General features: G+C 34.8%; 1 protein-coding gene and 1 pseudogene across 1 annotated transcript; one reads left to right on the plus strand and one right to left on the minus strand.

Moving 5' to 3' along the window:
- The window catches only part of LOC114742631 (secoisolariciresinol dehydrogenase-like), a 31180-nt pseudogene extending 29859 nt beyond the window's left edge, over window positions 1-1321 (minus strand).
- A 5195-nt stretch (window positions 1322-6516) lies between these two features.
- LOC114742632 (receptor-like protein 12) lies at window positions 6517-8903 on the plus strand. The gene is made up of 3 exons (XM_028930852.1): window positions 6517-6605; window positions 6751-8041; window positions 8691-8903. Exons 1-3 carry the CDS (start codon window positions 6517-6519, stop codon window positions 8901-8903), a joined length of 1593 nt encoding a protein of 530 aa, XP_028786685.1.
- Window positions 8904-15444: the final 6541 nt, after the last annotated feature.

A 15444-nucleotide genomic window follows, 5' to 3' on the forward strand; every position in this document is an offset into this window, starting at 1 on the left:
TTATAGAGAATAAAATGGACATTTGTGAGACATTGCAACCTTGCAATGATCATTCATAGCCCCTCCCATAAGAATAGATATTATCAAAAAATATGCAATTGATAATACCATTGTAATCCCTTTTACCATCAATAAGTCCAACCAAACATGTCATTTATAATAATGTAATAAGGATTATTATTGTAAACCTGCGATGGGGTTGAAACAAACGGGCCTTAAAAGAAACCATAATCTACAAGGACAACAATATATTATTATTCGTAAGGCTAAGGGATCCTGTCTTTCACTTTATTTAATCTTAGGATGTTTAGTGGACCTCTTTTGAAAGGTGGCAATGTACCAAGGCATGGCACTATGGCAGTGAATTTAAGAATTGTTAAATTCAGTTTCTATGACACAAAATACGAAGTACCTAACTTCATTACATTTTCTATGTACAATTTCTTCTGTTCACAGCCTTCTCTATTAATATCTCTGAGCATCTAATTTGTGCATTTGATTAAGAATCGTCTTATTGAGGAAAACATATGATTAGCCACTGCGTGAAATTGATATGCTAGGGTTTATTTTGCCTTCTTTCTATTAGCCTAACTTCAATTATCACCTCATTCAAGAAATGGAGATTTTCCTGTTATAGGCATGAAAACTTTTCATCTGAGGATCCTAGCTCAGAGCTCACTGAGGATGCATTTAAGGATTTGTACGATCACCCTAACTTGAAAGTGATGTGTACCATCACCCTCGCAGCGTGCTTGGTCCCAGAAACACACCGATGAGATTCACGTTGATGACTTCCTCGAATTCGGATTTGTGGTTTTCGAGGATGTTGGCTTTGTTGACGCCGACAATACCAACATCGTTGAACATGATGTCAAGCCTGCCGTATTTCGAAACTGCAGTGTCCACTGCGTTTTCGATGTCCTTCTCCTTCGCCACGTCGCAATGGATGTGGGTAGCAGAAGAAGAGGAAGAAGAAGAAGATGAAGAATCTGTGATGCTTTTGGAAACTGAGTGACCCAAGTCATCTTGGATATCAGCGATCACCACTTTAGCTCCGTGCTGAGAGAAGAGCCTTACAGCAGACTCACCGATACCACTTGCGCCGCTGGTGATCAGGGCCACCTTACCTTCGAGCCTGAAAGTGATGAATGATTTTACTTGCAAGGATGCATATTAAAACTTGAAACATATTGGGAAGTTGAGTTCCATTAATTGATGGATGAAGTTGTAATTTTGATTACCTTATCATGGCTACCGAGGCTAACATGGAGGCACTTCCCATGGTGGAGCTTTTGAGCCTTCTTCAATTCCAATCTTCAACCAATGTGTGTTGGTTCGATTTTTGCTGCGTGTTATATAATAGAGGACGAAGGGGGGCTATTTATAGAGAACGTATGAATGGTCGATTTCAAATACAGTGAACCCGTGCTCGGGGTGGGTAATATTTCTTCTTCTTGTGGTTATAATATATCAATTTTTTTCCATTTTGGATCGATAGTGAAGGGAATTTTAAATGAATTCATAAGATCTCACAGTTGATAATCTTTTAACTAATCATTGGTTAAAAAAAAAGTAAGGGATGAGTTTCACCAGATATGGCTTCACCAATCAAGATCGAGGTGACATGTAATTGAGAGTAATAAATTGAATTAAAGTTATAATCCCTTGATCGTGTTTCGATTCACGTTTGCATGTGTTTTAGTAGGTTCTAAAAAGCTTGTTATTTTTTAATTCTCCAATGACTCATTATATTTTCCCTCTCTCCTTTTTAAAGGAAAAAAACAACCTTTGCAATTTTTAGCTAACTTTCTTAAAAACAACCTCGATAGCTTAAACTATCTTACCGACGGACTAAAAGGTATATTTCTTTTGTCTTGGATATACGAAAATACCATAAACTATTTTTCGCAAAACATACCTTATATGCATGATTATTTCAATTCTCTGCGCTTTACTGTATGAGGGACTCTATACATTTTCTTTTCTTTTTTTTTTTTTTTTGCCAAAAGGGACTCTATAAATTCAAATGACCCAGTTTCACTTTTTTTTTAGGACTTCTAAGATTTTTAATATAGCAGGTATCAATAATGCGTTTCTTCCATTTTGCTTTTGAGAAATTATTAGATTGTCCAACAATATCACGTCTTGTTCATGCTTTGCCCAATCAAAACGTTTCAAATCAAATCCTTTTTTTTTTGGTTAATTTTGATGGGAAAAGAAAACTTTAACTTGACATGTGAATGCCATTTAACTTGATTTTTAAACAAGACTACAGATGGTGATATATATATATATATATATATATAAATATATAAGTACGCACTACACATTTTGGAGGGTCCATCCCAACAAGGTCTGTGGAGTGATTTTGTGATGAGTGCGGTTCAAATTTTATATATAATGATGATGACGAGGGTCGTGATTTATTTATTGACCATAAAGTTTAGTGCGCGTTAGACATGTGAGAAGTTTTTTAAAATTAAACTTAATATATTAATATTTGAGAATGTTTTATCAATATTTAATATCTTAATAACATTTTTTTTAAAAAAAATTTTAGGGTCAAAGAATTAAAAGTATACTTTTAAAAGTTAAGGAATTAAATTGAAACTTTATACAAAGTTAAAAGACCAAATGTATGTTTCAGCCTATATTTTATATTTATGATCGGAAAAGTATGCATATATATTTCATTTAATCCGAGAATAATATCTCGACCTCCTTACCACACGTCATCTAATTAAGGTACCGGAGGGAAAATGATAGATTGTCGTGAAGCTGCGAAATTAGAAAATTAGTGATAAACTATATTTTGCGTTGTCTTGAGAGCGTTTTTAGTGAACTTGGCTTCTCTTTTTTTGGTTGCGGCCCCTGCTCTCTTTTACCTTGAAACCAATCACCACAAGCTTTTGGGTATAATAAGATGGAGACTAACTTTTTTTTTTTAATTCAAGATCATTCAGCCCACTAAAATATTTTTTTAATAGCATTCAGTACCTTAAAAAAAATTTAGTGCACTTGGTATTCTAAAATTTAGTGCACTTGGTAATCACCACAAGCTTTTGGGGTATAATAAGCACTCTTCCTTTATTTCACACACATATATATAAGAAACAATTTGTTAATATTTTTTTATCAAGTATAAAACAATATTGCATAGTTTAATATTTGATGCGATTTTTTTTCAAAAAACCCATGAGTACTGTCATTCTTTTTTCTTTTTATATAAACTCAGAATATTTTGAAATCGCTTTGCACTTAAAATTAATTCCTGTATACTTTCCATCTTTTAACCAACGGTGGACTACAACTTAACTGTGTTTAACGATGGACATACAAAGTAAGAAAGAAAATATTTTCAGACATCCAACCATTTTTAATTATGTCACTGTACTTTTTTCCCCCCTCAATATCATGATAACGCGGAGGAGTGATGTACGAGACCATCGATAAAATTAAGAAACACTTTCTGAACCAAGTGCCTTCCCCCTCACATATATGTATCTCTTCAATTTTACTTAATATGTTTTTACCAAAGTTTAAATACTAAAAAAGATATATTTTTATATTTTTTTGATTTAATTTATTGTTGTGATATAGGAGTATATACACATACATAATTATTAGGTTTTGAAGTCTTTGAGCGAATCGTCCCACACTCAGAATTGTAGGAGTGAAATCATGCTTTATCACCAAATTTGTTGTTTTGTTTTTTGCTTTTAGCTAGGTGTCAGGGAAAATTTGTTGTTCTACACATCGGAAGGAGCTTTCCGCGAAATTGCATATTTGAAATTAGAGTGCAGGTGATAGAGAATTTCAAAGCTAGCTCGGGACGCAAATACATACTTTTGTCTCATATGTAAAAATTAAATCAATTCCATAATCAGTTCTTATATTAAGTATCGGTGGAGTATTATATTTTTTACTTATTATCTTGTTCCCACCACATGTCATTAATTTGAATTTAGCATGAAAACGAGGGATGTAATTAAGATGGTCGTTAAGCTTCGTCTTGGAAGATCAGTTATTTGAATTTCGACCTTGTATCGGCAAAAGGAGGAACATGTCGTGTTAACGGGAGTATAAATTATTTAATTTAAACACGTCAACAAATTTCTGGGAAATTATTAATTAGTGAGCTGTTATATATCAATCCTTTCCTTTTTGTTTTGTGATTTTTTTCTGTGGGTGAATTTTCTTCAGTAAACTTCCCAAGATCTCCCTCTAAGACCAATTGGCCAAGGTACTTTGCTGATATAAGTACTATATTTTTCAATGAATTTTTTTGCTTGAATATAATCCTTTTCATTTCGTTTTTTGCTTTAAGATCTCATAGAAAATATTTTGTTATACATGGAAGAGAATTTACTTATAGTCGTTGAATGGAGCTTTTCAGGAAACTGCACATTTGAAATTAGAGCGCAGATGACGGTGAATCTCGAAGCTAGGGACATACCTGTCCTTGTCAGGTGGAAATTGGAAAATAAAAGTGAGAATGATAGTTGTTGAATATTGACCGTGGAGCTTGGGGCTTTTATTACGTGGGATCAGATTATACTTTTCTTTGCCATTTTTTTTTAAACAACTTATTAAATAGAGTGAAAATCATAGTTGAGAAAAGCGCGGGTATGCATATGATTGACAGGAAAATGAAAGATTGCATATTAATTAGAACATGCAAAAACAAGTTAATTAATTTAATCGTATAAAAATTACATACTCTCAGCAGTTATGTCTATGCATTCTAATAGATCAGTAACAGCAGCAAGTTAGTACTGTGTCCGGCATTATCAATAATTCTTTTTGTTTATCTAAATGATATTTTTTTTCTTTGGTTCAATTTTCTTCAGTAAACGATCTTTAAAGTGTCCCTTGTGAAATCATCAGACCAAGGTATTTCTTGACGACAAGTACTGTTTTTCTTCAATGATTTTTTTTTTTTCGTTTTTCTTGAATCCTTTTCTGTTTCTCAGATAAAATTTTTTGTTCTACATGAGTATTTTCTTAAAGTAGTTGAATGGAGCTTTCCACGTCACTGCATTAATTCGAAATCAGAGAGCATGCAGATGATAGAGGTTGAAGCTTGCTGGGACGCAAATACCTGCTATTCTTTGCCGTTTGGAAACTAAAGTAAAATATCTTTTTTAATCTTAGCATTAATAGTAAATGAAGGCTCTTTTTTAAAAAAAAAAAAAATTCACCGCACATCATTTGCAGTTAGAGCGTGAAAATGGTAGATGTAAGATGGCCACGAAGTTTGGAAATTCTCCACTTCCTTTACGTTTGTTTTCCTCCATTTTTTTATTCTCACCGTTTACTCAACTTCGAACCATCGAGATTTAATATTTTCTAAAAAATAAAAAATATATGAAATATTTTAATAAAAACATAAAGTTGTGAAAGATTCAGATCAACTCTTAATAATTTAAATTTATTTATATACAATTTTTGTCATTTGATATTGAACTAATATTTTTGTAGGATATTAAATCTTAAACGTGCTAAGTTAGTCTAATGATGATAATAAAGGAGGAGAAGGAAGTGGACGGTGGTAAGAAGAGGAAGGATGTTCCCTCTCGCTGAAGCTTCTGGGAAGATCAACGATGGAATATATTATGCGCGCTATGGACTCATAATTTTATAATATTGCTAAGCATAAAGCCTATGTCGATGGGAGTGGTTGGTATTCATACTTGAAAACAAATTGATCCAATTTAAATACGTTAAGAAGTTGCTAGGAAATAATTAGTGAGAACCAATCCTTTGTTTTATATTTTTTTTCTTTGGTTAAATTTTCTTCAGTAAATAATTCAACGTCTCTCTCATGAAACCGAATATAACCAATTGTGCAAGATATTTCTTGATGACAAATACTACTTTTTTCATTGATTTTTTTTGTTTTCCATAAATATAATCCTTCTTTTTTTTCTTTTCTTTTTGGGCTTTACGGTCTCATAGAAATTTTTTCCCAACATAAGTATTTCCTTAGAGTAGCTGAATGGAGCTTTGTATGAAACCGCGTTAAATTAATTTGAAATTAGAGGGCAGTGATAGTTGTTGAAGCTTGGGACGTGAATACGTACCTTTATTTGGCGTGTTTTAGATTGATCGGAAATTAAGTTAGTGTGAATATGATAGTTACAGGATATTGACCGTGGAAAGTAAATTGGAAAAATTGCAATTTAGGACCTTGAAATTACAAAAATGTAGATAGAGACATTTGACAACTTCACTTTGGGTTTTGACAACAATAATGTGTCATGAAGTTGTCAAAACACAAAATGAAGTTATCAAGGGTCCCTATCTGCGTTCTTGCAATTTCAAGATTCTAAATTGCAATTTCCCCAAAGTAAATTCCCGTCCCGACAATAATGCCCCAACATGTTTTGTAAGTCAAGATTCTTAAGCTTTTGTAGATTTCAAAATGAAAGATTACACATTAGAATGTGTAAAAACAAGTTAACTTGATCATAAAAATTACATACTCCCAGCAATTATCTCTATAAATACTAATAGATGTCTAGCATTATCGACTCGGCAGAGTGTCTAGCATTATCGACTCGGCAGATATACACTGGTGAAAGAAATGGGGATGATGTGGACGGGTTTTCTGAAATTGCTGGTGTTAGCTATGACAGCGTTTGAGGTTTGGAGAGCCATGGGTGCTGATTAGGTTTAATGCATAGAGAAGGAGAGGGACGCCTTACTTCACTTTAAGACTGCTCATGGGAATGATTCTTCCCTTGTCAGATGGTCTTCATGGGGTAGCAAACAGCACAAGACAGATTGCTGTGAATGGGAGGGAGTCTTCTGCAACAACCAAACTGGCCATGTCATCAAGCTCCATTTGCCTGGTGATTTTCCAGAGTTCCGCTTGAAAGGTGAGATCGATGCATCATTGGCGGAGTTACAATATTTGACGTATCTGAACCTTAGTTCCAATTATTTTGAAGATAGCTCCATCCCCAAATTCCTTGCCTCTCTACGGCACTTGAGATACCTTGATCTCCACGACTGCGGTTTAAGTGGAGGAAATATTCTGACTCAACTTGGGCTTTTTTCACATTTACAATATCTTGACCTCTCGTGGAATTTCGTTGGAGGAGCAATTCTTTTTCAGCTCAGAAATCTCTCGCAATGGAGGCATCTTGATCTCTCAGTCAATATTCTTAAAGGAGAGATACCTTGTCAACTTGAAAATCTCTCACAATTGAGGCACCTTGATCTCTCGTGGAATTTAAATCTTACAGGAGCAATACCACATCAACTTGGAAATCTCGTGCAGCCGCAGCATGTTGATCTTTCGAGAAATAATCTTAGAGGAGCAATACCTTATCAACTTGGAAATCTCTCACGATTGCAGTATCTTGATCTCTCAGATAATACACTTAGCGGAACAATGCCTCATCAACTTGGGAACCTCACGAACTTGCAAAATCTTCTTCTACGTGACACAGGCACTCTCAAGATTGATCAAGAAAATAGTGCTAGACATGAGTGGCTGTCTAGTCTCACATCTTTGACTCGTCTAGAGCTGCAAAATGTAACTGGTCTCACATATTCTCACAACTGGTTGCAAATGATTGCAAAGCTGCCCAACTTGAAAGAGCTAACTATAACATACCATAATCTTTCAGATGAGTGTATCCTCTCCTTACCCTCTTTAAAATTCAATTCCTCTTCTTCTCTTTCTAAATTGGATTTCATGGGGAATAATTTCAAGTCATCTGCAGTATTCCATTGGATCTTAAACATCAGCCCCAACCTTGTTGATCTTAGTCTTCAGTCGAACCAGCTAGAGGGTCCCATCCCTTTTGAATTTGCTAGCCTGATGAATTCTCTTGAGAATCTAGACCTTGGGTCTAATCAACTTAAGGGTGGATTTAAATTCCTAGGGCATATATGTACCTTGCATTCTTTGTCCCTATGGTTTAATCTTTTGAGTGAAGAACTTTCAACAATTCTTGAAACTTTTTCTAGTTGTGCCCGGTGTTCTTTGCAATACTTGGACTTGAGCTATAATAACATAACTGGCACACTGGTAAGCCTTTCCACATTCTCATCTTTAAAGAATTTTGACATTTCATATAACTCGTTGAATAGGACAATACCCAATGATTGCCGATTTCCCTCATCACTAGTGTCTCTGGACATTCATTCCAACTCCTTAAAAGGCATTCTCACAAACTCACATCTTGCCAATATGGACAACTTAAAATTTTTGGACCTATTTGACAACTCATTCACTTTGAGATTTAGCCATAATTGGGTCCCACCATTTCAATTGGAAGCCATCTATTTAAGGTCATGCAAGTTGGGTCCTAGTTTTACGGAATGGTTGCAAACTCAAAATAATTTCATGGAACTCGACATTTCAAATAATGGAATTTCAGGCACTATTCCAAAGTGGTTTTGGGGTTTGTTGACACCACAACTTAAAAACTTGAATGTTTCATGTAACAACATTTCTGGTATTTTACCAAATGTTGCCATAGAATTTGCTAAATACCCTATCATAGATCTAGCTTCAAATCAGTTTGAAGGCTCACTTCCAAAATTTCTACAAAATGCAGGGGCACTTTTTTTTGTCAAATAATAATTTTTCTGAGCTTCAGATGTTTTTATGCGCAAAATGGTCAAGTCCAGCATTGATTTTATTAGATCTTTCTGATAATCAATCATATGGGCAGCTTCCTGATTGTTGGAGTCCTTTCAAATCATTATGGTTTTCAGACTTGAGTAATAACAAGTTCTCTAGAGAATTTCCCATTTCTGTGGGTTCTCTACAAGTTCTTCAAGTATTGATATTGCAAAACAATGGGTTTACTGGAGAGTTGTTTGTTACTTTGAGGAGTAGCTTAAGTTTAGCACTTCTTGATGCAGGGAATAACAAGTTCTTCTGACATATACCTTCATGGATTGGGAATGAATTGCAAAATTTGGAAATTTTAGTCTTACGAAATAACAACATTTTGGGAAGTTTGTCATCAACTCATCTTTGTTATTTATCAAACCTTCATTTTTTGGATCTCTCTTCAAACATTCTATCTGGCCAAATCCCCAAATGCTTCAAAAACTTCACACAAATGGCTCTACGAGGTGCGTATAATTTTTTATCTGGTAGTATTATAGTTGATATTGTGGAGGATGGAGCAACTGATGTCTCTTATGATAGAAGTGCATTGCTGATGTGGAAAGGCCAAGAGCGTATTTTTAAGCATATTGGTTAAAGGTATTGATCTTTCAAACAACAAGTTAACAGGAAAAATTCCACCAGAACTAGGAATGTTGGTTGAATTGATTTCATTGAACTTATCGAGGAATCAATTAAATGGAGAAATTCCTTTGGAAATTGGACAATTGACATCATTAGATTCTCTTGATTGTCTAGAAACCACCTGTTTGGTCCAATTCCTTCTAGTTTTGCTCAAATTGATCGTCTTGCAGTGTTAAACTTGTCATATAACAATCTTTTCGGAAAAGTTCGAATTGGAATACAACTGCAGAGTTTTGATAGCTCAAGCTATAAAGGAAATCTTGGCCTATGTGGAGAGCCACTTGACATAAAGTGTCCTGGAGGGGAAAAACCTCAAGAATCAATTAAATTCCAAGAAAATAACGATTCAATTTTTTCCAGGGAGTTTTATTAGAGCGTGACATCTAGATTCATTATTGGATTTTGGGGAATTTTCAGGCCAGTTCTTTTTAATCACCCTTGGAGGCATGCATACTTCAAATTCCTCAACAATGTGACAGACGGCATTTATATTATGGTTGTGCTAAATGTGACAAAGCGCAATAGGTGATTTACAGGCTATTTGGTAATACTTCTCATGTTCTTACTTCTAGTTTTTGCATGCCTACTGTTAATTATTAGTCTTTACTTTATATGTATTTGTGCTTTTATATAACTTTTGCGGATTTAACATTTAACTTTACTTATGATTTTATGGTATTATATCTTATTAACAAATGGGCAAGCTTTTTTTTCCCTTTTATTATCATTAAGTAGTTAAACACCTTAAAATTCACTGTGCCGGTATAACACGACAAATTAAAATAAAACCAGCAACTCATAAACTTACGAATGGAAAATTAAGTAGTTATGAGATTTAATTATAATTATATGAAAATTGTCAATTTCATGTTCTGCATACTCATTATATAATAAAAATAAATATCAATAGCCTACCACTAATGGAAGGTTTTGAGAAGTTAGCATAACAAATTAATCATAAAGCATCTCTGTTCTTTTAATATTAACTTCTAGTTGCTATGTGTGTAAAAATGTAATTATATTTGTTTTCCGTAACATCAAGCTACCTGGTTCCTTGCTTTTTGCAGGACAAACTCAGGTGAACATCTTCAAGCTTGAAGGTTGGAGTAAATGCAGAGCAGGAGACATGACAAATATGGGCTAAGAGTTTGGTGCTGGAAGACCGACATAACTGACTGCAATGATCAAGTAGTTATTAATTTCTAAATTAAATAATCAAACGTTAGAGCATGTTGTCGAGCTCTGAAAGACTAAGTATTGCTGGTTTGTACTGTTTGTTTTATTGTGTTATTATATTATGATATCAAACGATAACAACTGTTATACTGCAAGTTGAATAATTTTGATGGAAATGATGCTTTGTCTGCACATAAGTACCAATGCACTACGAGGGTTTTGATTGGTATACACATGCACAAGTGAATTGAAAACACATGTATTATGCATTGAAAGAAGGCACAGGGGCGGGTCATGTCATTGTATAAGCCGCAGAAATCTATTTGCATGGTGATGGGTGTCATCAACCATCGAGGATTTAGAGTCAGGTAGTGTGCTTGATTTGCATTCACTCGTTCTTCTCTTCTTCCGCCCGAATTTACTCCAAGACTTCGTTATATAGTGCTCATTATGATGTGTTTGTGTGGTTCATGTTGAGGTTTGCAATTGATGTCTCACACAGTGGTAGTGGCAGTAGCAGAGGTTTCATGCTCTGTTTCTGAATGGAAAACAATGATTTCGTTGCATACCGTGCCGGCGAACAGAATAACAGAAGTTATATTGTTCTCTTCGTCTTCTCGCTTTCGCTTTCGTTGCCGTTTTCCTTTGTGACGTCGCAATGGACACAGGAAGCAGAAGCAGAAGAAGAAGAATCTGTGATGCTTTTGGAAGCTGAGTGACCCATGTCATGTCGGATATCAAAGATCACCATTTTAGCTCCGTGCTGGGAGAAGAGCCTTGCAGTACGCTCACCAATTCTGCTCGCACCGCCTCTGATCAGAGCCAAACATGCATATTAAAACTTCAAACATGCAGATCGGGAAGTTGAGTTCCATTAATTGAAGGATGATGTTGTAGTTTTGGCTTACCGTCTCATGGCCAACGAGGCTAACAACAATATGGAAGCACTTCCCATGTTGGAGCCTTAATTTTGAGCCTTCTTCAATGCCAATCTTAGATTAATGTGTGTTAATTCGAATTGTACTGTGTGTTATATATAAAATAGAGGTATTTATAGAAAACATATGAATGGTCGATCGATTTCAACTTCAGTGATTCCGTGCTCGTGATGGCCGTAATAGGCACTGTCCTTTAATTTCTCTCCTGCTTCTTCAACAAGGTTTGTAGGGTGTTTTTGTGTTGCTGGCAAAAAAGTAGAGTGATTTTGTGTTGAGTGTAATCCAAATTTTATATATAATGACGATGAGGATGGTGGTAATTTACTTAGTTACGACAACTTTTAGTGCGTGTTGGACTTTTTTTCCTGCTCTTTTTTCTCTCCAACTCATAATCAGCTTGAAAAGGGGAAAAAAGTACAAATTCATATATATGGTGAGAGTTTACATGTAAAGTCATTGTTGCATGTGGAAAAGGGCACCATTTCAAGAACAAAAAATATAAAAACTGCTCAAGTGGAGATATCATTCAGCTTAGCCAAGATAATAGTTTGGAACCGCCTGGTTACCAGGAGTTGTACCGACTTAATTATAAGTCTTGAGATTGAATCTTGAAAATGTAATTGCCTTAATGCTTGGTTTAGCTTGAGAGAGCTTTTGTTGTCCTTTATAGTCTTGTCCTGCTCAATCCACATTATTTCAAGTCTTGTTATGTCCTCTGGTTAAAAACAGGACAATCGCATAATATCTGGTGGTTCAATTGGGGCCAAAAAAAGAAATACAAAGATTTGGAGAGGGAGTTTGAAATTGTGGAGGAGAATCACATTTTTCTTGAGGAATTATTAAAATAAGATTACTCGTATTGGGTATAAGGTTTCTTAGGATAATGCATTTTGTGACGAAAATTATTAAGTCCTTCACTGCTTGAAAATACATAATTTGAGTTTGCAATTAGAGAGAAAAAGAGAGGTAAAGTCATTTCATGTTCATTTTACTTTAAAATTTGATGTTTGATCTATCAGAGTACAGAAGCATCAAAGATTGGGCTGTGTGGGCGCTTGATCAAAACGACGAGCCTATTACGGCCCAAAATATCTTATCTCCGCTTGTAGGTCTTATGGAAATGGCACCCCAAATTTGATTTCCGAGTTAAAATCCTTAAATTTTTGTGGATTTCGAGATGAAAGATTGCATATTAATTAGAATGGGTAAAAGCAAGTTAATTAATTTAATCATAGAAAATTACATGCTCTCACCAGTTATCTCTATGCACTGCTAATAGATCCAGTTCCTGCAGCAATTACTCCTGAGCATGATTTGATCAATTAACTCAATAAGAGAGAGTAACCACATTTGAATGCTTTCCAAAACTATGGTTGCGGGGAGTATGTAATTGCCGATTTGTCATAATGCGAATGGCTCAATTATTTCTAGGGAGTTTTATTGAAGTATGGCGTTTGGATTCATTATTGGATTTTGGAGAGCCTTTGGGCCAATGCTTTTTAATCGATCCTAGAAACACGCGTACTTCAAGTTCGTGAACAATTTGACCGATTTTATTTGTGTTATGGTTGCAATGAATGTGACAAAATGTCATACATGGCTCAGAGGTTATCTGGTAATACTTTCTTACATCTTTATTCTTGCTTTTATAGCTTTTCCATCGCATACCTACTATTGATTAGTTTCTACTCTACTATATATTTGTGCTTTTAATTTCTGCGCATTTCGTATTTAACCTTTTTTTCTGCCATCAGTATTTAACCTTAACTTGTAATTATGCAGTATCAGATCTGAACAACTTGTCAAGCTTATATGTTTTGTTATCATCAAGTAGTTAAATCAGCTTAAAATTCATTGAGCTGGTGTAATATCACCAAAAAAGACACTCACAAACTTACGTTTTTGGAAATTAAGTATTTATGAGATTTAACTATAATTATATGAAAAAGTCAAATTTATGTTTTGCATTATTATTATTATATAATGAAAATAAATATCTATAGCCTACCACTAGTGAAAGGCTTTGAACCTTCGTAGCATAACAAATTAATCATAAAGCGCCTCTACTCTTTTAATTTTCATTTCTGGTTTTTCTATCTGCCATAAAAATGTTATTACTATTTTCAGTTTTCCTTAACATGAAGCTAGTTTGTTCCTTGCTTTTTGCAGGAGAAACTAGGGTGAACATCTTCAAGCTCAAAGGTTGGACACTACATGCAGAGAAGCGAACATGACATATATGGGCTAAGAGTTTGCTAGAAGACCAACGTAACTGATTGCAATATTCAAGCAATTAGCAATTACTAAATTAGATAATGGAACGTTAGAGCATATTGTTGAGCTCTGAGATACTATATATTGTTTTGCATTGTGTTATGATTTTGATATCAAACAATGATAATCATTATAGTGCAAGTTCATAAGATGTTATTATTATTTTACTCATCAAAAAACTGAACTGAAAACACACATGCATATATGAATTGAAACAAGGCACAGAGGCGGGTTCTGTCGCTGTGTGTGTGTGTGTGTGTGTGTGTGTATGCTATAGATTGTGATGTATCCATCTCATCAGCCATCAAAATTTGGAATCAGGTGATGTGCTGGATTTACTCTTTACTAGTTCTTCTCTTCTTCTGCCCGAATTTCCTCCTACTTCATTACACTATACATACGAAACTATGGACCTAAAACAATGTAGCTGTCCTAAGAAAGGAAGACAAAACTAATGTGTTTCTATGGTTCATGTCTCAGTGTCAGAGGCTTCATCCTCTGTTTCTGAATTGAGGGCAGGGCAATGTGTTGTGGTTATGCTTTTTCTTTCCAAGTCAGTATTTTATCTTTCTTTTGTTTCTCAAAGAAAACATTAATTAATTTCTTGAAGGCACGCATGCTTTTGGTGCAGTGTAATTCTTATGTCGTTTTAGCTAAATTATTGAAGAATGATACATGAACTTGTATAGAATTACACCTCCTAATTAGTTAACTAGTACTAATGTTACTTCAATCTAAGACAATTTTAGGTGCATTTGAACACCAATCAGCGCACAGTTGTAACGTTTTTATGGCTCAAGCTATAAGGGAAACCTTCATCTTTGTGGAAAACCACTTGATAAATCATGCCATGCGGAGAACGCACCGGAAGAACCTATTGGGGTCCAAGAAGATGAGGATACATTCATATCTAAAGGCTTTTATTGGAGTTTGGCAACCGGATTTATAATCGCCTTCTGGGGTATCTTTGGTTCAATACTTTTCGACCGTTCTTGGAGACAGGCCTACATCAAGTTCTTGGGCAATGTGACAGACTGGATTTATGCCAAGGCAGCGCTGAGAATAGCAAAATCCAAGAGGTGACTCGAAAGCAAACTGGTAATACTTCTTGGTCTCTCCCCATTCTTTGCTTTTAACTATTGCTTTCATACTTAATTAGCCTTGATCTGATTTTATACCTCTGTGCAGGAGAAAATTTCCCTGAAGGCATCTAGTTTGGGCTTGGTTTCCGAGGTTGGAGATCTGTCAGGGGACTAGTGTTTGGTGTGCGAGAAAATGGAACTAATTTTGCTATTCTGTCAGTTATTAATTTATTTAGTTATTACATTATGTGAAACTGCTTTGGAAGTGTATGATTAGCTTCTGCATTGTGTTGTGTTATTACAGTCACATAGAGACAGGGGATTAGCAAAGTCCAAAACCTTACACAACGGAGAAATATATAAATCAAAAGGCAAACAGTAGTCTGAATGCCTCCATACTGGGAAAGCATACTTATGGTCTGAATAATGTTTCTAGAAGTAAATGAAAAACCATTCATTCCTAGAATGTGGCTGGAGTTCTGGGACAATGATGGATGTTTTAATAATGAAAAAAAAACCCTATATATATATATAAAGGAAAAAAGGCCACTCATTTTAACTTTTAAGAACATAATAAAAAAAATTCTAAATAAGATAATCTTTAAAAATAATCTTCACCGCACAACCTCTGAATTCTTATCATGGCTAATCAAAATCTTAGTTTCCCGTTTCTGCACAAGCAAACAAAGATTCATCA

This window comes from Neltuma alba, unplaced genomic scaffold (assembly GCF_004799145.2).
Source record: "Neltuma alba isolate B1F8T4 unplaced genomic scaffold, ASM479914v2 tig00003838_pilon, whole genome shotgun sequence".
NCBI lineage: Eukaryota > Viridiplantae > Streptophyta > Magnoliopsida > Fabales > Fabaceae > Neltuma > Neltuma alba.